Source organism: Lagenorhynchus albirostris, chromosome 4, assembly GCF_949774975.1.
Source record: "Lagenorhynchus albirostris chromosome 4, mLagAlb1.1, whole genome shotgun sequence".
In the NCBI taxonomy this organism is placed as follows: domain Eukaryota; kingdom Metazoa; phylum Chordata; class Mammalia; order Artiodactyla; family Delphinidae; genus Lagenorhynchus; species Lagenorhynchus albirostris.
In genome coordinates this window covers 77,346,305-77,371,464 of record NC_083098.1, presented here as the reverse complement: position 1 = coordinate 77,371,464, position 25,160 = coordinate 77,346,305, and the positions used below count along the sequence as shown (strand labels likewise).

At 35.3% G+C, this 25,160-nt stretch overlaps 1 protein-coding gene across 2 annotated transcripts in view; it reads left to right on the top strand.

The window, feature by feature from the left end:
- SLAIN2 (SLAIN motif family member 2) overlaps window positions 1-25,160 on the top strand; it is a 79,151-nt gene that overhangs the window by 41,073 nt on the left and 12,918 nt on the right. For both annotated transcript variants that reach the window (XM_060148219.1, XM_060148218.1), the window contains 4 exons: window positions 1,022-1,183; window positions 3,963-4,322; window positions 6,066-6,203; window positions 13,892-13,969. In XM_060148219.1, the coding sequence (XP_060004202.1) occupies window positions 1,022-1,183; window positions 3,963-4,322; window positions 6,066-6,203; window positions 13,892-13,969 (738 nt within the window). The remainder of the gene's footprint in view (window positions 1-1,021; window positions 1,184-3,962; window positions 4,323-6,065; window positions 6,204-13,891; window positions 13,970-25,160) is intronic.

Here is a 25,160-nt window from a genome sequence, read left to right as displayed (position 1 = left end):
AAAGGTTGTATTTGTTTAATATAGAGAATTTTATTCAGGCACTATTTGAGACTGACCTTATAGTACTTTTCCTATTATGTGCACTATGCTCTTCTTGACAACATAAACTGTTTCGTATTCTTCTTGCTCTTTTTATGTGCCATTCGTGTTGGAGCTGGCTCTTATGGTGAAGAATTCTGGAAAACAAGTTTCAAATAAATCTGTATTAGAAATATTAGTGACAGTCCTGGGATTTTTAAAATTCTTCATTAGAAGTTGATGATCTGATGAAAGCATTTCCTTAGGAACAAATTAGAGTCTTTTGGATATGTATATGCTTTATTCCTCTGACCTGTCTTCTATCCCCCTTTTGGTTTAGTGATAAAATGAGTTTTTTCATCCAGTCATTTTCTTCATCCCATCTTTGTGCTTCACTAGTTAACTTCAGAGAACTCCTTGGATCCCCATTACTAGTTTAGGGAAGGAATTTTGTAAACATGGCATAATGTAGGAGAAATGAGTGTAGTGTTCTTTTTTTGGTTTGTTCCTAAGTCTCTAAGGAGTCCTGATTTTCCTCAAATTATAGCTTTCTTGTTTAGGAAAAGTAGGTGCTTTATTCAAGGGAAACGATGGTGGTATTTGCTAGCGACTGAATTTGGGAGGAGAAAACACATCTTAAATTCATCTATTTATAGAGTAGTTTCATTGGCTACCTTGTAAAAGTTGAAATCCTATAGCATGTATTATTGAACATTAATTACTTGCCAGGTACTGTTTTGAAAACTTAATTGTTTCATAAGAATATAGATAAGTTATAGCTATAAGAAAATGTGTTTTGTATTTGTCATTATCTATGAAGGAGTCTCTGTAGCCCTCTTTATACTTAATCAGGACAATTTTTAATTTTAACATTTGGGAATTTTATAAACAGAAAAGGCAGAATAACAATGAACTGAATCCAAAGATATAATATCAAGTTAATTGCAACAGATGTTTATTCAACTTTTGTTTCACTGAAGTTTGAATCATTTTCTTTTTTAAGGTAATTTGAAAAGTTCGTCAGACAGAAATCCTCCACTCAGTCCTCAATCCTCTATAGACAGTGAATTAAGTGCTTCAGAATTAGATGAAGATTCAATTGGATCCAATTATAAGCTAAATGATGTAACTGATGTGCAGATTCTAGCTCGGATGCAGGAAGAAAGTAAGTATTTTAATTGTTAAAGTTGTGGTCTTTCATTACTGTACAATTTTGTTGTTGTTATTAAATATGTCAAAGTGTTGTGGAATAATAACGTATTAAGAATAGAAATGTTGAAATTTCAGAGGCTTTTTCAACAAGTGGACTGGTTTGTTCATTAACTTGTTTTTAGAATCCATAGTATGTAGAGCAGTTTGCTGTGTGAGGAGCAAAGAAAAACAGGCTATGCTCTGCTTCTGTGACTGGTAATCATACCCTGCATGTTACTCTACACTGTAACTCTGTAGTTATTACTCGGCTGCTCTGTGTTTTCTTAGTGTAGACCAGAGTTTCTCAACTGTTCTTTCATTATTGCCTCCCCAAGGAGCCGATTTAGACATTTTCCCCCTTTTTACCCACCCCCACTCCCGTTAAATTTTAATACCGTTGATATACTGTATATCTCTTTTTGTACTGTAAGGGCCACAAACTATTATGATATCGAAGATTTTTTTTCACATCCCCCAAATCATTTTTTTTCTCCTTGGGGGCAAATTTTCTTTCTTAGAATGTTTGGTGTAGTCTGTAAAAAAGACCTTCATGGGAAAATCGGGATTGTGACATTAAGTTAAATGTGATGTTGCTTTGCAAAGTGGTCCTTGCAACTTTTTAGGTCACATATACCTTTGAGAATCTGATAAAAGTGTTGTCCCCTGTCATTCCCAAAATATGCATACGCACAAAATTTTTCATACTATTTCAAGGGCTCATTAGTGCCCTCTCATCTGAATGTAAGATGTTGGTGATAGTATTATTCTTGCCTGTATATTTTATTGTATGATGCCATAGGCTTAACTGTGAAGGAAGCAGTCTCTCTAATCTTCATAATGAAAAGATCCTTGAAACACAGATTTCAGAGTCTTGACAGTTGGCTGAGGTAATGGAGCAATGCTATAGTTTAGTTCAAAATTTTTCTGTTTAGGTCCTTTCTTTTATGTAAATATGTAGTAAGTTTTATCAAGCTATAACATTTATTAAGAAACTGCAATGTTTCTCACTCTGCTAATTCTTGTCTCATTTTCACACATCTTCCCTTAGAAAGATAGAAAGCTTTGGTGCTTGTTTTATCTATCTTTAGCCCTAGAAACTAATAACATTTTACCCTTTTCTTCTGTAACTTTGTGTATGTAACTCCTCACTGGGAGTATGGTATTGTCAGCTAGTGAGGGGTTACTTATTATCATGGATGTGAAAAAAGAATAAAGAATGCTGTGTAACTACCAGTTAGAATAAACTCACTCATTTCTTCTTTGAATCCTGACTTTTTAGACTGCAGTATTTTGTTAGAAATTCAACCAGCTATTTGCTGTAGTTTTCATATTGTGTGTTGGTAATGCATAATAGAAATTTTAGTCTTACTTGAAAAATCCTTTCTAAGCTATTCACACGCACAAATATTTCTTTTCCTGGTGAATTTTTTAAAAAATAAAACCAAAAATGCTGAAAATGTGTATGATTCCTCCTTGAAAACACCAGCTTTTTTTTTTTTTTTTTTTTTTTTTTTAAGAGAGAATGATTTTCCTTTTTACAACATTGTTTCTCCCATTCTTTGGTAACAAAAATGAAGAGTAACAGATTTGGGCGTTTGCCTGGTTAAGCTCCCTCATTTTTAAAATGAGAAACACACAATCCCATAGTGGTTGTGACTTCCCTAAGACCCCCTTGTTAATGGAGAACCTGCATTGGGATCTGGATTTTTCTTTTTTAAAACACCGCTCTTCTCACTGGTCTGTCATCTTTTGCTAGGTGACTTTAGTGCCATGTTTGCTATAACATGACACTAAGTAATTTGTTGGTTACTACAGTGGTCCCCAAACCTGACCAAAGGGCTAGACGGGCCCTAGGAATCTAGTTTTACAGGTACCTTGGTGTGATTCTCATCCACTACTTTGGGGAACCATGTTGATATCACTTTCTGTGAATGAATATATAACTTAAAAGTTTGATAATTCTCTAGAACAGATCTTTTGGGCTAAACTGCCAATAATTAGCAGGACTTCCTCAAAATGTTATCTAAATTCCATACATTTTTTCAATTGTAATTTTTTTTCTCGTTGAATATCTATCAGCATTTGTTTTTATTCTAGAAGGTTTTATACTATTTGAAGGGCTCCTAAGGTTGCTTGGGTATTTCTGGAGGTATCAATATAATTAAGGGACTCCTTTGAAAATTCTTACTTGATGGCTTAGAATTTATCTTGTTTTATTGAAGTCTCTTAGGTTATGAAACAACTGAAATTATGTTTGTGTCCAAGTATTGAATTCCTAAGAGTGGGATAGAAGTTTCCTTCATCATCTTCTTGAGTAAGATTAATGCAAGGATTCAGTATCCAGGGAGTATATTTACTCACTGATGTATTCTTTACACTGGTTGGGCAGTAATTGTTTTCCTTCAGTATTCCTTTAACGTTAATCTCAAATTTGGATTACTGTCTTTTGGAGTAGAAATATTTTTAAATTTATTGTTCTATTTTTAATATAGATTTCAGATTCAAGAAGAAATGTTGAAATTGGGCAAAAATTTATGAATTTCATTTAATTTAAAAATAGCCTTTTAGATGTGGTATATGCATCCTTATGTGTGGGAAAGTCTAAGGTGAATCAAGTGAAAGGGAGTTTTCCTTTACACGTTATACCCTATTTGAATTTCTCAATGATAATCTTTTGCTTTTAAACCTTAAAAAATATTTAAATGTTTAAAAATAAAACTAAAGAAATAAAATAACACATTCATTATTGTCAGGTCTCCGGCAAGAATATGCAGCCACCGCGTCTCGGCGCAGTTCCGGTTCATCTTGCAATTCTACAAGACGGGGTACTTTTAGTGATCAGGAACTTGATGCACAAAGTTTAGATGATGAAGATGACAATATGCATCATGCAGTATACCCTGCTGTTAACAGGTTTTCACCATCACCACGCAATTCACCTCGACCATCACCTAAGCAGTCACCCCGAAATTCACCTCGTTCTCGATCTCCTGCTCGGGGAATAGAATATAGTAGAGTGTCCCCACAGCCTATGATTAGCCGCTTACAGCAACCTCGCCTTTCCCTTCAAGGCCATCCCACAGATTTACAGACAACCAGTGTTAAAAATGAAGGTAACTATAATGTCTGGAAAAACTTTGTCCTTCAGGGCTTCCCTGGTGGCCCAGTGGTTGAGAGTCCGCCTGCCGATGCTGCTGATGCAGGGGACGTGGGTTCGTGCCGCGGTCTGGAAAGATCCCACGTGCCGCGGAGCGGCTGGGCCCGTTGAGCCATGGCCGCTGAGCCTGCGCGTCCGGAGCCTGTGCTCCGCAACGGGAGAGGCCACAACAGTGAGAGACCCGCGTACCGCAAAAAAAAAAAAAAAAAAAAATTTGTCCTTCATATTCCAGTATGAAAGTAACAGTTTTTACCAAGGTTCTGTATTTTAGAAAGTAGATCAACAATTTAGACAGTTTATTGTTTTATTAATACTGAGTCAGGGACTTCCCTGGTGGCACAGTGGTTAAGAATCCGCCTGCCAATGGAGGGGACGTGGGTTTGCGCCCTGGTCTGGGAAGATCCCACATGCCATGGAGCAACTAAGCCCGTGCGCCACAACTACTGAGCCTGTGCTCTAGAGTCCCCGAGCCACAACTACTGAGCCTGCGAGCCACAGCTACTGAAGCCCACGAGCCTAGGGCCCATGCTCCATCACAGGAGGAGCCACCACAATGAGAAGCCTGTGCACCGCAAGGAAGAGTAGCCCCCACTTGCCGCAACTAGAAAAAGCCCACGCGCAGCAGCAAAGACCCAACGCAGCCAAAAATAAATGTAATAAAATAAATTTATTTAAAAAATACTGAGTCAATGCAAAAATAAAGGAAGAAGTGAATTTAATTTTGCTTGATTATGTTAGTTTTGCTTTGTTATACTCATGAAGTGATCTGTGTATAGATTTTTTTTTTTAATTTATTTTTGGCTGCATTGGATCTTTGTTGCTCCGCGCAGGCTTTCTCTAGTTGTGGCGAGCGGGGGCTGCTCTTCATTGCAGTGTGCGTGCTCCTCATTGTGGTGGCTTCTCTTGTTGCGGAGCATGGGATCTAGGCACGCGGGCCTCAGTACTTGCAGCATATGGGCTCAGTAGTTGTGGCTTGAGGGCTCTAGAGCACAGACTCAGTAGTTGTGGCGCACGGGCTTAGTTGCTCTGTGGCATGTGGTATCTTCCCGGAACAGGGAATCAAACCCATGTCTCCTGCATTGGCAGGAGGATTCTTAACCACTGAGCCACCAAGGAAGTCCCTGTGTATAGATTTTGATTTAAGTAATTTATGGTTCTTTTTAACAGTTCTACCCATTTATAGAAACTGTATTGTTTATTTTTATAAGATGTGTACTTCCTGTTAGCTCTTCTAAAATATGCATAACACTTAAATAAAGAATTTTATTTTTTTTTAATTTATTTATTTTATTTAATTTTTATTTTTGGCTGTGTTGGGTCTTTGTTGCTGTAGGCGGGCTTTCTCTAGTTGCGGCAAGCAGGGGCTACTCTTCGTTGCGCTACTCAGGCTTCTCATTGCGGTGGCTTCTCTTGTTGCAGAGCACGGGCTCTAGGTGCATGGGCTCAGTAGTTGTGTCTTGCAGGCTCTAGAGCACAGGCTCAGTAGTTGTGGGGCACAGGCTTAGTTGCTCCATGGCATGTGGGATCTTCCCAGACCAGGGCTCAAACCTGTGTTCCCTGCATTGGCAGGTGAATTCTTAACCACTGCACTACAGAGAGGCCCAAGAATTTGATTTTTGAATGTTAATTAACATTTTAATTTTCTTCATCGGAAAGAATGTTTTGATTTTTTCTTTTAATTAAATTTCTGTTGTCATAGAAAAACTAAGACGCAGTCTTCCAAACCTATCCCGAACATCCAGTACACAAGTTGACTCAGTGAAAAGCAGCAGAAGTGACTCAAATTTTCAAGTGCCAAATGGAGGAATACCTCGCATGCAACCTCAGGCTTCAGCCAGTAAGTATCTTTTATGTATCAGTTATTTAAAGATAAATGAAAATTGTAGATTTTAATTTTGTGCTGAATAGCTGTATTAAACTATAGTAAAATGTAGTGATTATCAATTGCTATAAGATGATCATAGCTATATTAAAATTTAAAATTTGTCCCTATGAAATACCAAATTGTATCAATACTTAAATCTGTATGAAACTGTGGTCTCTCTAGAATTCTAAAATAAGCATGTTCTAGCTGTTTAATGTATAAATATATATGCCTTAAAAATCTTATATTCTGCAATACTGCACATTAAAAATGACAGGATTTTGGGGGGAAATAGTCCTGAAGCAGACCACTTAAAACCCAAGGAGCTTTCTTACTAGAACATTAATAAAAACAATAATGATCCCATGAAAATAATAGCACAATTAAAGGCATGTTAAATTCTTAATAAATAAAATAAATACTCCAGCAAATGTAGAATTTCATTTTTAAAAAAAGTTGAAGGTAACCTGATGGAAAGGAACGTTGAGACCGTTGAATTAAGGAGACATATGCACCATAAACAAAGATCAGATAATCATGCAGAAGGAACTTCTAAGACAAAGTGGCCAAACTGAGCTAAGAAGTGATGTGGGAGTAGATGGCACTCTGTACTTTACAGAGAGACTAAAACAGAATTGAATACTTTCCAAAAAGTATTGCGTATTAAGTAGGGTAGATATGAGCATGCAGTCAAACCAGTTTTAAACAACTATCAGAGTTATTTCTACAATCTTAGAAATGCTCAATATGCATGCCTTCAATCCCACAGTTCACATCAGTTTTGTAGTTTGATTCATTCAGTTCCTTTGTAGCATGTTTACTGTCAGTGGTTGAAGTGGTCACTGTGATGTGTTCCTTCATTTCCTCAAAGCTGTGACAAAGAAGTGATACAGACATGAGGTTATTGACTGTCCATTTATAACTTGTGTATTGAGTAACACAACTTTGAAAGCATTCAACTCTTTTTAAATCCCCTTGCACTCTTCCTTGGCTCTATTGTGTTTAGCTGACTTTGTGTAGTTTGTATTAAGCTGCTGTTACTTGGTGGCTCAAAAATCCAGTCCAGAAAAAAATACATTTGAACCAAAATGACTTTTGTGATATATTGATAAATTTTCCCTATTTACAAATTGCATATAATATTATTTTTATTATAGAACTCACATTGTACGGTACCAAACATTCATAATTCTGTTTAATCCTCTGAACAATTCTATGAAGTAGGTTCAATTACTAACACATTTTACATATTAGGAAATTGAAGCTTTGAAAGGTTACATAAGTTATCTATGATCATACCATACAGCTTATAAGTAGCAAGTTAGGATTCAGACCCATGTTGATCCTGATTGAAAGCCAAAGCCCATTTAGAGAGATTTGTCACATCAGTGGTTTAGTACTAAGACATAAAAATTATCCAGAAATATTATTTCTTTTTTTTTCTAAGATAAACTCTAAAATTTAAGGCGTTGTAGAAAACTGATACCTAGAGATTTGGGTACCTCATTGTTTTAGATGGAGGTGTGCAAAAACATGTTTTTATATCACATTAAATTTTAAACACACAGACCATGTGAACTGTGTGTTTAAGAGTGCCGTTATGGTACTCATGTGGTACTCATAAATGGTGTAGAAAATAGAGATTCACAAAATTTAAAAAATGAAAGTAAAGATACAGTTTGAACTCTAAGTTATTGCTGAAGTGGTGAGTGATAGGTTTTGCGCCTTTAAACCTGCAAATTAAGTTAATTTGATTTAATAATATCCTGTTTCTGGGGTTTTCTTCCCTCTTGGGAAGAGCAATCCACAGTGTTAATAAAACAGGAAAGAAACTTTTATATCGTTAAGAATATTAAGTAACAAAACTCATGTATATTGTAAGCTACACTTTTACAGTCTATGCACAGATAATCCAAAACACCATTTTCACTTGGCTTTCAGAGGTGCTTTAATACTTAGTTTGAAATTGTTAAATTCTGAATTTCTCAAATCTTTCCATGACATATTTTCAGACATCTTCCCAGCTCTTTGATGAAACCAGCTATATCTATATCCTTTTTACCTCATTCCATTATTGTCAGTACCAAATCTTTACTCAGATTTGTTCCCTCATGCCCTCATACATGCTGTTTGTTTATTTAAACTATTCTAGCATCTTAAAGCTGTATGGAAATGAAAAATAACTCTTTACAAAAAGAGAAGGAACAATAAAAGATTGAGAACCTAGGATAAAAATGTTAATAAAAAAAGAATATATTGACCATATCTTAAACTTTATGATAACTACTCACCTTCTCTAGTGGTAGAATTACCATTGTATAATCAACTGCTGATTCCCTAGAATTTTTTTTTCCTGTAGGTAAATTATTTTTTTCTTTTTCCCCAGAAGTGGATTATTAAGGAAAATACATAAAGAAACATAATGAGATTCTAATCACTAATTTACTTTTAAGTGGGATATATGTATACTGTTTCATAGTCGTATTTCAATATTTGAATAATGTATAGGCAGAAGAAAAAGTAAGGTACCATCCTATTTTAAAAATTGCATATACTTGTTTATTTTTATATATGTAGCTGTAGTGAAGTTTATTTATGATGAAAATGTCACAAATATTTATTTTAGTATAGAATCACACTACTCACAAAAACGTATTTGGAAAGTAGTAAATCCAGAATATTGGCAGGTTAAAATTAATAAAGTTTATTTTATAAAAATATTTAAAACTTGAGAGTTCCTTGGAGGTCCAGTAATTAGGACTTGGGCTTTCACTGCCGTGGCCCCAGGTTCAGTCCCTGCTTGGGGAACTAAGATAACAGAAGCCGTGCGGCACGGCCCAAAAAAAAGAAAAAAAAATTTAAAACGTTTTGTTTAAAGTTAATATATTATAAAGCAAAATAAAGTGTTACCTATTTTTCTGAAAATTTTACATATATCTTTGATACATAATATATATGTGTGTTTTAACTAGTGTGTGTATATAGGTGTACTGTTTTCATAATAGCCTTTTTATTTTGATATATAATTATGTACAGATATTACAATGGCAAGTTTTATATATGAATTAGCATTTTAAATATTTTATATAAACCAAGTTTATATATTTGCTGCATTTTATTTTCTTACAAGTATTTTTCCAGCTCTTAAGTGGTAAAGCTTTGGTTCTTACTTGCTGGTCTGCATGAACCTAACTTTGCAAGGTTGCTTTATTTCCACCTAAGGGACCACTTCTTTTGCCTTGTTACTATGCCAATCACTATTTTTATATGCTTATTTGCTATGGCTGCATTATTGTGGATGTTGGCATTCAAATATGAATATTATGAGAGTTCTAATATATTTTCATTTTGATAGCTATTACCAATTCTTGACTTTTATATTTGGAAAATATGAGTAACTTAAAAAGTTTAAGAAAACCAGAGCATTGCAGAGGTCATGGATACATGTAATTTTCTCAGATTCTCCAGTTAAAGGAAGGAATGTTTCTCATCGACAGTTTTTCAAAAGACTAGTGCTTGCTTTCTAAGACCACTGGAGCACAGGTTTAATAGAAAGTTTAATTTTCAGAAAAATATAGGAATTACTGGTTCAGAAATAAGAGAAGAGAGAAAAACCCAAGGCAATCTGCTGGTTTTATAAAAAGTAGTATGAGTTTACTTTCACATGTATTGTCCCATTTGAACCTCACAACATCTCATTCTTCATTTTTATAGAGAGGGAGAAAGATCCATATAAATTATATGTACAATGTCAAGTAACTAGAAAAGTGGCAAAACCAAGCCAAATTACTCCCTCTTCTCAACTCCTCCATGAGTCTCCTGATTTCCTCCCAATCATTGTTTGGATTACATCATGCTGACCTAATTTCAAATGAGGAGGCATCTTGGAAAATATTCTTGGATGACTACTGGAGCATGATTTGAGACTGAACTATAAATACTTTGTGAATTACCACAAGAGTAAAATAAGTCATTGTAATATTTATCCACTTGCTTGCTTACATTTAACTAAATGGAAGAATATATTTGAATAGGATACAGAGTATACTCCCAAAGAAGAGATGTATAGGATCAGTATTGTACTCTGGACCTCTCACTGAAGAGGAAGTGTCCAGGGCAGTTGTCAGCTTATACATAGGCCAGACTGCACTTAGGCTCATGGGGAAGGAATTCTCATCCAGATTTCACTTGTGACCAAAACACTAAAAGATTACACTCAAATTTTATATAATTATGAAATATAAATTGAAATAAATAAGTCATGATAAATCTGTGTAATTGGCTAATGTACAAATGAGTGAGATACTTGTAGAACTCCTGTTTAAGGATAAGTAGTGTAATGATGTTGTCAGTTATCACGAAGAGATTTTATAAATGTAGTTTTTCTGACCTTTACTTCTGGAAATGTTGATTGAATACATCTGGGATGGGGACCCAGAATCTATTTTTTAGAAGTGTCTTAGCTGACTCTGGCATATTTAAGTTTGAGAACCACTCAATTGGACCTCAGCTGTGGAGGATCTCGAATATTTAGTTTGAATCTCTGGATTTTATCCAGTACTCAGTCACTTATGTGTTTCTTAATTTTTCAACAGATATTTATTGGGTGTATATGTTCCAAGCACTGGGAATATAAATGTGAAAGAGACAGCTCATGCCCTCCAAAAGAGGAAGTGATAGGCAGGAAGTGATGTGGGAACAGGAGAGGCATTACACAGCAGGTATGAAGAGGTTTTCAGGAAAGGTATTGAAAGATGTCTCAGCCAACTCTGGAGGAGTTGTCACACGAGGAAAGGAAGTATAAGTTTTCCAAACAGTGGGACCAGTAATGAAGTCTTAAGAATGGCACCCTGATTATAGTGGTTTTGTTTGACTAAAGTGTGGGTCACAGGATGGTTAGTTGGTGCAGTGACCAAGGACGAGAGATGTAGGTAGGGGTTAGATTGTGGGAGCTTTTAAATATCATGTTGGGAATTCCCCGGCGGTCCAGTGGTTAAGACTGCACGCTTTCATTGCCGAGGGTGAGGGTTCGATCCCTGGTCAGGGAACTAAGATCCCACGAGCCGCGCGGTGCAGCCAAAAAAATAAATGAATCAAATAAATTTCATATTAAGGAGTTTAGATTTCATCTTATAAGCATGGCGAGCCATCATAGGCTTTTAATCAGGGTTACTTCTTAAGAAACTCAGTCTGGTAGCAATGTGGAGAATGGATTAAAGTTCTAGAAGGATTTGGAGACTTTCAGTTTAACTACTATAATTTATCTTTAAAAAGTGATTTTGGGGACTTCTCTGGCGGTCCAGTGGTTAGGACTTGACACTTTCACTGCCTGGGCATGGGTTTGATCCCGGTTGGGGAACTAAGATCCCGCAAGCTGTGCGGACAAAATAAATAAAAAGTGGTTTCGTCATTAGAAAACAGATCAAATTACGATTGATAATTCAGATTAAAATTTAGTTTTTGTTCTTATTTGAGTAACATTATGTGACTTTGTGGTATCTCATGAAGATCATTCATTTCATTCCATCTGTATCAGGCAAATTTAGAGTATACTGCCTGATCCTATTTGCTATAAACAGGATCCTATCTGATTCTTTGACTTATTGTTGGACAGTTTTCACTTGTCTGTAGATGCTGTTCTTGTGGCATCACCCATGAAACTTGAGGGATAAATAAGGTCCATTGGAGTTATTGTAGCTATTAATTTAAATAAGATCTTTCCAGGACAGTTGATTAGAGGTGATATGTTAAACCCTCGTTTAAAAAATTATAATAGTTAATAGATACTGTGGATTGCCAGTGTATGTACAGTTGGTTACCTTTTGCCCTCATTTACTCCACTCCAATCACCATGGCCTACTTCTGTTCTTCAAATATAGCAGGCACACTCCTACCTCAGGTCCTTACTGCTGCTTTTCCTTCCATATCGAATGCATTCCCCTGATATCTGTATGGCTCACTTCCTCTCTTCCTTCAGATCTTTGGGCAAATGTCATCTCAGGGAGATATTTCCTGATGACTCTATTTGTAATTGCAACTTAAATTTCCTACTTCTTGTCCCCCTTTCCTACTTAATATTCTCCTTAGCAGCTATCACCATCTTGCAGGCCATATATTTTACTCTTTGTTTATTGTTTCCCCTTCCCTAAAATCTTAGTTACATGAAAGTAGGAACTTTGTCTATCTAGCTGGATACTGAATCCATTGTTCCTAAAACAGTGCCTCTAATAAAGTAGATAATTACTTGAAAGAATGAAAGAAAGCAGGAATGAATGAATGAGTGAATGAATGAAAATATGAATGGTTGAAAGCATGTATGAATAAATATGTAAATGAAGAATATTCAATGACGATAGCATCCTATATTTCTGTGGGATAGATATGAGGTAATGCATTATAAAATTGGTGTTTTTTAGGTTTGGAGAATTTTTTGCTTGTCTGCCTGGCAATATATTTAACTTAAACTGGCATACAATATTGTTTAGCAGCAGTAATGTGTTGTAGTAAGTGTTACAGAAATTGAAATCAAATGCATTTGGTACTTTTTAAAAATGTTTACTATTAGTGAGAAAATCCTATCAGCATTGATACGGTTAAGCAATAGAGGGAAAGAAAAATTCTCCTTAATTCTTTTTGGTGATATATCAAGTAATCCATTTATCAACCCAATGATTGTTTAAACTCTGGCCAGATTTATGGTTTGAGATCTCTTTTTGGGGGCGGGTTGGGGGCGTTGCATATAAATCCTAGAGGTATATGAAGTCTGACTTTCAAATGGGTAGAATGACATTTTAGAGCCACTTAAATAGGTGACTGCACTGGTACATGTGGGAATCATCAGTTCATTGGAGCCAAAGAGATTTAACTCCAGATGGCTCTGAACTGCTGCTTAATTGCCGGTTATGAGAGTTTCGCTGCAGTTAATAGATTAGGAGTTCCAAAGAAAGCTTAGAACTCCTCATTGATAACTTTAAAAACCAGATGCTCTGACTCTTCCAAATCCCTCAACCCCAACACATACACACCCCTGCCCACCCCGTATGCATGTGTGCATAGTCCAGATATGTTGCTACCCAAAGTCTAAAGTGCTATTAGTTGAATTCTACGGCAAGATGATGTTGAACATATTAAAGCAACTAGATTGTTTACTCCCTTGAGGACCTGCCTGGTTCTGAGTTTTCTTCTCCTTTTTGAGTATGGGGATTACTATTTCATGTTAGGACAGTTCATCTAACAATAACTGCTTTGCCAAAGTCTGCTTTTTGCGCTGAACAAGTACTACGTTTATTTTTTTTTCTGTACTGTGTGCTTGCGTTCATCACTTATTAGCTTTGTATTCTTTGCATCCTGTAGCATGTTTGCTGGTGGTTTGTTTTCTCTTTGATATTTTGATTGGTTTACATATTATAGATTTTCTCATCTATAAGAAATAATTTTGGAAAGTATGCACTTTGCACTAAGGTTTCCATTCCCTTTCTTTTCCAACTTAATGCACTAAACATCACTTTAAGATTCCTCTGCTTCTAGGATTCTAACATAGTTTCACCTTATCTGTTCCTTGATAAATTTTCAAGTTTGTATTAAAATATTCAAGTTTACAGAAGCTATAGTCTTTACCTTGTCCTTCCAGGCAAATATTACAGTTCCTTATTTTTCAACAGCTTCGCAAAGGCTGAAAAATTTGCCTCGTACTTCCCTCAAAGCCAAACAGTTGCTTCAAACTTCATCTACAAAAAGAGGTAACTACAGCCTCTTACTAAGTTTTAAATTTCAGCAAATGGTCAAGTTAGTTAAATCTTTTACCTTTTGGCATACTGAGTCAGTGATGTCTAAAAGGCACATTTTAGTCTTTTTTTTTTAATACTAAAATAATGTGTATTCATTCTCTGTTACTTGGATAAATCCAGAAGAAACTCATTTTCTACAGAGGTAGGTATTGGGTTGCAATTCTAAAAGGAATAAGTGATATATAGCATTTAATATTAGAGAATTTATCATTTTTCTTACCTAAAACTGAAGGTTATTGTTTTAACTTTGTTAGGTAAACTAATAAATGCTTTAAAATGAACCAAATGCCAGACATTCTGTATGTTATGTTTTTTCTTCTGTCTTTGGTTTTTGGATTTACTTATCTGTAGGATGAAACAAGCATGTTTTCATATTAGAAATTGATTGACGTTAAAGCAGAGTTGTTAACTGATGATGTTTGGAATATTCATGGAATGGTAGCTTTTGTAAGAACTGACAGCTGAAGAAATATATGAAGGTTGACATCAAAGTTATCATGTTGGTTTCAAGAGATTGGATGTATGGACAGCTAGGAAGAAGTAGAATTGGGAGAAACACTGTGGGATTAGATAGACCAGCAGTAATAAGAATGAATAGAAGCCTCAGAGGAAATGGTACAGAACAAATATAGGCAAGGAGGAAAAATATTTCCCCTATCCAGGACATGTAGATTTCCTGGTAGCTTCAGAACTCAATAAATAACAAAGATATATATAAGAAGGATAAAACACTAACAGGACATTATATGGAAAGAGGAGGCTTGGGATTTGATTTGTTGAAAAAATGATTTAGTTAATATGGTTATAAAAGTACTGAAATAGGTACTTTAGCAAGTTCACTAATGCAGATGTTTTAGCAATGATTTGGTGGATTAAGTATAATTTAAGGAAATAGTTTTAGATATTAGAATCCAAAGAAAAGAGAATAGTCAAATAGAAAAGTAGAATGTTGGAATGTTTGTGTTTTGGATGTCAGGGGCTGGTTATAGGCCTCCAGTAGGGGTCTGTTTTGGTGCCACTGTCAGAAATAATAACAGACTGAATAGATTACGCTCTTTTGAAGGTGATTTATTAAGGATCATTTTAGAAACGGTTCTTAAATTATTTGAGGACCTTAAACCTCTTTTTTGAGATTTCCAGATACTTTTGAGTACTTCTAGGTGTAGAAGGTAGGTGAAAACAGATGATTATAAAAGGATTGTAGTATCTATACCAGGGCAAGAGCGGATTTTAAGTTTATATAAATTTTATTTTTTGTATGCCTCTATAAGCTGCTTCATAATGTTTTTTGGCATTAGGTACGCTTATATAATTTAAAAATTTTACTTGAAGATTTTACGTTGCTATTTATTAGATCGAGAAGATCATAACTTCTGGCTGATTTTTTTTGTGGGGGTGGGGGACGCCTGTGGAGGTTACATTATTTTTGTGATTCTGAACTACCAAACTGCCTGCCCTCTGTGATAAGATAACAGGAAAACCCAGTCTCATAATTCCTGGTACCTCTAGCTGTCTAGATGACATGGTAAAGAAAGAGAAGTTTGTGCGTGTGCATGTTTGATTTTTTTGTTCCTTTTTGTTTCATTTTGTTTAATCTCTCATTTATCTTAATCCAGACTCCCTTATTTTCTGGTCAGTACTGTGGCTTGGTGATGATCATTTTACACTATAAGTTCTAAACCAATTGAAAAAGGAACAATATATGATAGGATTAAAAATACTAGTTTAATTACTGGTAAAGCTGAGCTGGAGAATATCTCTCGGATCCAAGGTCAAAATGGATTTTCTAATTTACCCTCATGTCTAGACTTTGAGAGAGAGGAGTCTGCATTGGACTGTGGGATTCTCTGCTCTTGTAGGGATGTGAAGCAGACAGGATTCAGACACCACGTTTTCATAGGTACCTTTGCACATTAATCCCATCCAGTAGAGAAACATGGACTAGATAGTAAATTGCCACATAAATAAGTTGTTCCTCTTCCTGGGGATGAGCCTATAACATTTTCTAGAAAGCTGATTTACTTATTTTAAGGGCTCACAGAATCATGGGAAGAGGAAGAAGATGGTTTCCTTAACTATTGAAAAAATGGTCACTTTGATTTTAATTGCATTTAGTAGTAGCTGGAGTTTGAATATGGGAAGGGAAGTAAAACTGTGTTGCCTGGCACAAAGAAACACTTCATAAACATTTCTTGATGAACACAGTCATGCCACTAACTCAGGAAGGGCTGGACACATCCCTCTTTGCGTTTTCTTCTTGCAAAGCTTTTGTGTTTCTTCAGCCCACTTTTCTCTTTGAGGGAAAGAACGCATTGTGTTTTTTTAAGACTTCGTAGAAGTGACTGCTTAAACTGCTTTGATAAAGATATATTTTATTTATCTCCAGTTGCTGGGAACTCAGTCAAGTAGAGATAAACAGGGTAGAAACCTCAACAAGTCAGGGGAAGAAAATGAAGACTAATTAGAGAAGTGAATGTAGAGATAAGGACAAATTTGAATGTACAAACATACTTTTATTTAGAAGGAAAGAAACAACTAAGGAGGAGTTCATGATGGTAGTTGTCTAATACTGCTTTAATTTTCTAATTCACTATATTTTGAGATATTTAAGGTGACATAAGCAATATTTATAAGAGGCCTTATTGATATGAACCCAGGAATTTTGTCATTACCCTGGATCCGAAATTTTAAATTTCGTGTTCCCTTTTCTATCAACTAACACATATTGAATCTGAAGCATGAACAAGATACATGCATTACATTCTTTTCACTTTTTTTCCTCTGTTCTAGCCCCTCTTTACTTTTTCTTCTGTTAAAAGTTGTGATCAAAGCCAGCCTCTGCCATAAACAGTTTTTAGATACAGTTAAAATTGAAGGAGTTGCTCTCCCTCCCATGACTGTTACATACAATTGGGAGAAGGAAAGGAGAGAGCATGGGGGCTGTTCTTGGGGCTCCCTCCAAACACACAAATTTCTGTTAGATCATTTCATGCTGTCTTTGTAATGATACTTGAATAGATTTTACTTATATTTAGACTTGCTAAGGCTTTTATGATTTTCTAAGATTCTTTTTTCCTCTTTAGTTAAATCTTGACTACATCTATCAATTTCCTTTGCTGAGAAAGTCTTAGATCAAAATTTCCACCTCTCTGAAATTTGTGCCTTGATTTTCCTGATTAAATAGGACTGCATTTTAAAATATTAAAAGCCTTTAACATTCTGTGGTTTTAAAAGATCACCTGATTCCAATTAACCCTCATTATATTTTTATTCCTCCCTAACTCCCAAGTTTATAGACAAGGCAAAATGCTGCTACCATTAGAGGAGGAAACATTTTTTACAATAGTAAAACTACAGCTTAGTGCACCTCTTCATATACTGTAGTTTTCCTCAGTTTATACTTTAACCTTATTAAAGCATTTCTCTCCATATCTGGAGATTGTAGAACTTTTTGACTTGTCCTTTCATAAACTGTAGTACATTTATCTAAGAATATAAGGATTAATAAATTTAAAAGGATTTCTAATTTATAAATCTATTTTTTAATCTTTGTTATTTTAAAATATAGCACAAATTCAGAAAACCATATAATACATAGAGAGCTTAATGAATTCCTATAAGGTGACCCCCTTGTAACTACCATTCATATCAGGAGACTAGAACTTACTACCTCAGATACTCTATACCCATCTGCTTCCAAACACAATCCTCTCTTGACCCCCTCTCCCAAGAATAGCCATTCTTCCAGATTTTTACAGCGATCACTTCCTTACTTTTCTGTATAATTTTTATCATCCAAGTAATGAAATTACAGTTTTGCCTCTTTAATATATGTCTTTTTTAAGTTTCTCTTAATTTATAGTTTTCCTCCAACTCTTTACTCCCCCTTGTTGTTTGAAGAAACCACCAAATCACTTGTCCTATAGATGTTCACACAGACTGGATTTTCCATGGTGTCATTTATCAGGTTCCTCTGTATTTCCTATAAATTGTTAGTTATCCACATGCTTAATTAGATTCAGTTGTTATTTTTGGCAAGACTGCTATATAGGTGGTGGTACTTCTTGGCGTTGCCTGTTTCATATGATATTAGCAGGCATTGATGCATAATGCCTATATCCTTACTTTATTAGGAATTGCAGAATTGGGTTATTTCAATTCTAACATTCCTAAGAGAAACTTTACCTTATTCTTTGGTTAACCAGCACTGAGGTTTTATTTCAATACTTGTTCTTTCCCTTTATTTACCAGTTTACAAAATAAAAAATTGGCAATCTAGGATCCTCCAAAGGTGACCAATATTTTTCATATATATACATACACACACACATACATATATATATATATATATGTATATATATATCATTATAAACTTACAGATTTAAACATTTTTTAATGTGTTTCGATCTGAGTATTTTCCCAACTTTGGTAGAAGCATCTTCAAGTTGGTGTTCAGGTCTTTTTGACACAACCCTGGTAGTCTTTGATAACGTCTTGATAACTGGTATGACAAGATAGGCTCATCTTATACACTTCCTGCCACAGACCTGAATTTAGTTATTTCTCAAAAAAAAAATCCTGATTTCTTTTGGTAGGAAATGGAATTTCAAAACCAAAGTCTGAGTTTTTAGTTGTGCTGTTTACTATCCAGTTGGTCATTATTTCTAGTTCTTTTCAATTACTAGAAATATATATGTGTAGATTTGTGTTTGTATATTTTTTAAGATTGAATGCCTTAATGAGTTCATGCTGATACTTCCTAATCAAATTTAGGGCTTGAGGATAATTACTTAACCTCTTTTAACTTAAAGCTTGCTTTCTTTTATTCTGCTCCGAGAAGTCTGTCTCTCAGAAACACATAGAAATAGACTATCATTTAATAATTTGTTTTCTCCCACATTTTACACAGAATCTTCTGGGGATAACATTAGTGTAATACCATACAATATGGTTACTAAAAGCAGTTTATAAAACTTTTTCCATAAATAGGTTACTAGGGGATAAGGGGGGGAAGGGATAAATTGGGAGATTGACATATATTCACTACTATATATAAAATAGATGACTAATAAGAACCTGCTGTATAGCACAGGGAACTCTACTCAATACTCTGTAATGCCTATATCGGAAAAGAATCTAAAAAAAGAGTGGTTATATGTGTATGTATAGCTGATTCACTTTGCTGTACACCTGAAATTAACACAACATTGTAAATCAACTATACTCCAATAAAAATAAAAAAACTTTTTCCATAAATAACTGTTATATACTCTTCTTTATATGCCTCATTTAGTCTCAGCCCTACATTTAAATAATATTTGATGCTTGCTACCTGTCTGTTGATATTGTCTCACCAGTCAGTTTTCTTGTTTAAAGCTTATCCTCAGTTAGATTCCTTAAGGAGTTATGGGAACAATATCCATTCCCTCAATTTTTGCATGTTGATGACAGCTTGTCTGCTCTTTTTATATTTGAAAGTCATTAGCTAGATACGAAATCTTTGGCTCACATTTTCTTTCCTTGAGTATCTTAAATATATGACTCCATTTTTGTCAGGAATAAAGAATTGTTTCCATTCCAATCGTTTGGTCTTTTTATCTGGATGTCCAAAGGTTGTTTTTTTCTCCTTTAAAGTTCAATAGTTTATTAGAATATGTCTTAGTGTTTGTCATTCTGAGTTGATTTCCCCAGATATGTGGTGTGTTATTTCAATTTGAAATTGCAGAGTTTTAAAAATTTTAGGCAAGTTCTTTAGAATTATAGTTTTTTTTTTATTGTGTTCTTTTGCTTTTGCTTTCTTTTTTTGTGGGGACTCTTCTTGTACACATGTTGGGTGTTCTTTGCCTTTCTTCTGTGTTTCTTGCCTTCTCTTGAATCCTTTTCATCTTTCTTCATTTCTTCTTGTTCTGTAAGTTTATTTTCATTGTTTATTTCTTTTAAAGCATAAGGTCCTGTGTATGGTGACTCTTGTATTCCTTCTGTCTTAGACTTCATTTTGAAATGATTTATTTTATGTCTGATTCTTTTCTGTGTTCCACCACCTCCCTTTTGAGTGTTCATTCATTCTGATTTATGTTCTTTCATATCTCGTAATTTTCATCTTTTTGTGTGTGTGCATGGTGGACATATTTGGCAAGGTTTCACCATTAGTAGGAATGTTATTCTATTCCTTATTCTCTCTATTTTTTATTTAATAACTTTATATGGGATTTTGCCTTACTCTTTTTCTATTGCTCATTTTTCTGTGAAATTGGTTTTTCTAAACGTTTAGAAAGGGAGTTTAAGATTTTCTAATTTATGGCTCTAGTGCTCCCTCTTCTTTTGTTTTAGGAAACTGTTCAAAAATATGGCTGTTGGCGGAGTGGCTGGGCCCGTGAGCCATGGCCGCTGAGCCTGCGTGTCCGGAGCCTGTGCTCCGCAACGGGAGAGGCCACAACAGTGAGAGGCCCGCGTACCGCAAAAAATATATATATATGGCTGTTTATTTTCTGAGATTTCTTGCTTTTACTCCCCTCCCCTGTTTTAAAATTCATCCTTTTAAAGTGTATAAATCAGTGTTTTTTAGTACAGTTGACCCTTGAACAACACGGGTTTGAACTGTATGGGTTCATTTATACACGAATTTTTTTCACTAAGTGTGTGCTACAATACTACACAATCTGTAGTTGGTTGAATCCACAGGTGCAGAACCATGCATGTAGAGGGCCAACTGCAAAGTTATATGTGGATTTTCCAGTGTGCAGAGGGTCAGCACCCCTAACCCCCTGAATTGCTCAAAGGTCAACTGTATATTCACAGAGTTGAGCACCTGTTAACCACTGTCTGATTTTAGAGATTATCATCACCCCATAAGAAACACCATGCCCATTAACAGTCACTCCCATTCCCCACTCCTTCCAGTCACTGGCAACCACTAATCTTTCTGATTCTGGATTTGCCTGTTCTGAACATTTCATATCAGTGGAATCATACAATATGTGATCTTTGCAACTGGCTTCTTTCAAACAAATTTTGTCTATCCATTCATCAGTTGGTGGACATTTGAGTTGTTTTCACTTTGTACCTGTTGTAAATAATGCTGCTAATGCTGCAGATGTTTGCTGGTAGCTTATTTATTCTTATCTGTCAGTCTTTTTGTATGTATGGAAGAAAAGCTAGCAAAACCTGTTCCCAGGGGTTTCTTCTGCCTCTTATGTATAATAAATATTCTCTTGATAAATATATGCTTATAAAAATAATGGTAAGTACCGTACCCTAATGAAAGAAGAAATCAAGGGATTCTATGTCTTGTTTTTTTATGATTACTTGTCAGCCATTACAAACTTAATATGCCTTGGTGTTGTATATTATAAAACCTGCATAGGATAGTAGCCCCACAAATAAACTTTCTGAGTCTAGTTGAAAATTAAAATGGCGAAAAAGACACTTTAATGTCTACTCCCAGAGGTGTTTCTCTTTTGGTATTACCGAGAGGTAAAGAACACCAATCTGGGAATCAGGAGACCTGAATTCAAGTCCTGACTTTCCTGTTTATTTGCTCAGTTGATTTCTGTGGTTGTGGCAATTTTCCGTCTCTGTAAAGTGGAAGGGTTGTAGTAGTTACTAGTATCTCTTTTAACAAGGATTTTTAAAAAATTATTTATCTATTTATTTATTTTTGGCTGTGTTGGGTCTTTGTTGCTGCGCGTGGGCTTTCTCTAGTTGTGATGAGTGGGGACTGCTCTTCGTTGTGGTGCTCAAGCTTCTCATTGTGGTGGCTTCTCTTGTTGCAGAGCACAGGCTCTGGGCACACGGGCTTCAGTAGTTGTAGCACATGGGCCCTAGAGCACACCAGTTTCAGCATTTGCGGCTCGTGGGCTCAGTAGTTGTGGCACGCAGGCTCTAGAACATGTGGGCTTCAGTAGTTGTGGTGCTCAGGCTTAGTAGTTGTGGCTCACGGGCTCTAGAGTACATGGGTTTCAGTAGTTGCTGCTCATGGGCTCAGTAGTTGCAGCACGCGGACCCTAGAGCACACGGGTTTCAGTAGTTGCTGCTCATGGGCTCAGTAGTTGCGGCACATGGGCTCTAGAGCACAGGCTCAGTAGTTCTGGCGCACAAGCTTAGCTGCTCCGCAGCATGTGGGATCTTCCTAGATCAGGGCTTGAACCCGTGTCCCGTGCATTGGCAGGTGGATTCTTAACCACTGCGCCACCAGGGAAGTCCTAACAAGGATTCTTTAACTCTGTAATGAGAGAATCATATTTACTTCATCTCTGTGGTCTTTAATAACCAGAAGTTATTTTAAAGTCCTTATTATGTCAGTAACCTGTTGCCATCATTTATGGTGCATAGACCATTGAGTGACTGGAATGATATACCTATAAAGTAAGGGATAGTTGACAAGGAAGTTTTTTTTTTTTTTTTTTTTTTTGCGGTACGCGGGCCTCTCACTGTTGCGGCCTCTCCCATTGCGGAGCACAGGCTCCGGACGCACAGGCTCAGCAGCCATGGCTCATGGGCCCAGCCACTCCACGACACGTGGGATCTTCTCAGACCGGGGCACAAGCCCATGTCCCCTGCATCGGCAGGCGGACTCTCAACCACTGCGCCACCGGGGAAGCCCAACAAGGAAGTATTTTTGTCTTTATTTTTTAAATAATTGAATGGCATATGTACTTTGCTCCCCATCAGTCATGGTAGCCAGTGTTTGGCAATGTGTGTGTTTTTATTGCAAACTGTGCATTTATTGTATATTTACATATTTTTAAAAATTATACAATTAATGTAATTTGTAGTTTGGTTGACACATGACTGTGAAGATAACCACTTGAAGTGTCTAGTTTTTATATTGCAAGATAGTGTTTAATATTGAGATATATTATTTGCAAAACATTTTGTATTCAGTGAGTATCAAGCTAAGAACAGTATACAGTTTACTCAATTTCTCCATTTTAAAGTGCCTGCTGAATTATACAAGCCTTAATTAGAAAATAAACTTACCATTTTTATTAAATGCTTATTGAAAGACAAAAATGAATATTGAAAAATTAAGAATCCTCATATCACCCACCATTCCATTTTAGAGATGACTTAGACACCACAGTTAACATTCTTAGTCATATCTCAGTTTTATAAATAGAATTCTAATTCTTGCTTGGAGCCGATAACATTCCTTCATTTTGTGCCTTGATTCAAGTGTAATTCTCGGTATCCACAATGAGTAAAGAGAAACTATAGCCTGCTGTCATAATTAATTTGGGTAATGGAGCCTAATTTACTTAATCCCTATATTTTAGTTAATTTATAAGGACAGCTTAGGAGACTGTCCTGAGTGACATTGTTGAATATCTTTCCAGATAACTGAGCTGCAGCAGGCTGAAAAGCACCATCTTCCTTAGATAAGGGAGGCATGGATATGATACACCTTACAAATCCTATAATATTTTACATTTTACCAACAGTTTACTTACACATTGCTCATTTGATCTTTGCAGCTAACCTGTGATATTTGCCGAGATTTGTTTTATTAGATTTACATCTGTATATCTATTTTCTCTTTTTTGGGGTGCAGTGCAAATGGTATTGCATTTAAAATTTTTATTTCCGTGCATTTATTGCCAGCGTATAGAAATACAGTCGATTTTTGTATGTTAATCTTCTGCCAGCGTATAGAAATACAATCGATTTTTGTATGTTAATCTTCCATCCTGTGACTTTCCTGAACTCGAAATTTCTGGAAGGTTTTTTTTGTTCTTTTGTTTTTAGATTCCTTGGGATTTTCTTTGTAAACAATCATGGAGAAAGTTTCTTTCTTTCTTTCTAATCTATATGTCCGTTATTTCCTTTTCTTGTTTATTGCACTGGCTAGAACTTCCAGCATGTGTTACATAAGAGTGGTGAGAGCCTATATCCTTGCCTTGTTCCTGATCTTAGAGGGGAAGCGTTCGGTCTTTCATCATTAAATATGTTAGCTGTAGATTTTTTGTAGGTGCTCTTTATCAAGTTAAAGTTCCTATTCCCTGTTTTTCTGAAAATTTTGTCATGAATATGTGTTAAATTTTGTCAGACACTTTTTTTACATCAATAAATAGGCTCATGTGATTTTTCTTCTTTAGCCTGTTATGGTGGTAGATTACATGGATTGATTTTCAAATACTGAACCAACTTTGCATCCTGGAATAAATCCCACTCAATCATGGTATATAATTTTTTTTTATGTATCACTGAGTTCTGTTTGCTAATATTTTGTTAAGGAGGTTTATGTCTATTTTCCTGACAGATATTGGTCCATAGGTTTCTTTTTTGACACTATCTTTTTTGTCACTCTCTAGTGACACAGTAGTTTTTGGTACTACTGGTGATACTACTTCCATAAAATGAATTGTGATGTGTTCCCTCCTCTTCTGTTTTCTGATAGAGAGTGTATAGAATTGGTGTTAATTCTTCTTTAAACCTTTGGTAGAATTTTCCAGCAAAACCATCTGGGCCTGGAGGTTTCTCTTTCAGAGGGTTTTGAATTATGAAATCAGTTTCCTTAATAATTATATGGCCATTCAGTTTATCTGTTATATACAAGATGAGTCGTGCTAGTTTTTTGAAGAATCGGTTCATTTCATCTAAATTGTCAAATTAATGTGTGTAGGATTGTTCTTAGTACTCCCTTATGATCCTTTTGATGTCTTCAGGGTCTGCAGTGATATCCGATTTCATTACTGATATTGGTAATTTGTGTTTTCTCTCCTTTTTATTTTGTCAGGCTTGTCAATTTTATTGTCCTCTTGAAAGAAATCTTTATTTCTTTGATTTCTCTGTTTTTCTTTATTCAGTCTCATTGATTTGTGCTCTTTATTATCTTCTGCTTGCTTTGAGTTTATTTTACTTTCTCTAGCTTTTTGAAGTAGGAACTTAGATTACTGATTTAAGACTTTTCTTTTTCCTAATTATGACCCACAAACTTTGATATTTTGTATTTTAATTTTTATTCCGTTCCATGTATTATAAAATTTCTATTGAGAAGTATATCATTTAGTTTTCAAGTGATTTTTTTCATCTTTTTGTTACCTTTTAGTTATTGATTTCTAGTTTGATTGTATTATGGTCAGAGAAAGTACTCTTTGTAATTTCAGTTTTTAAAAAATTGTTGTAATTTACTTTATGGCCCAGG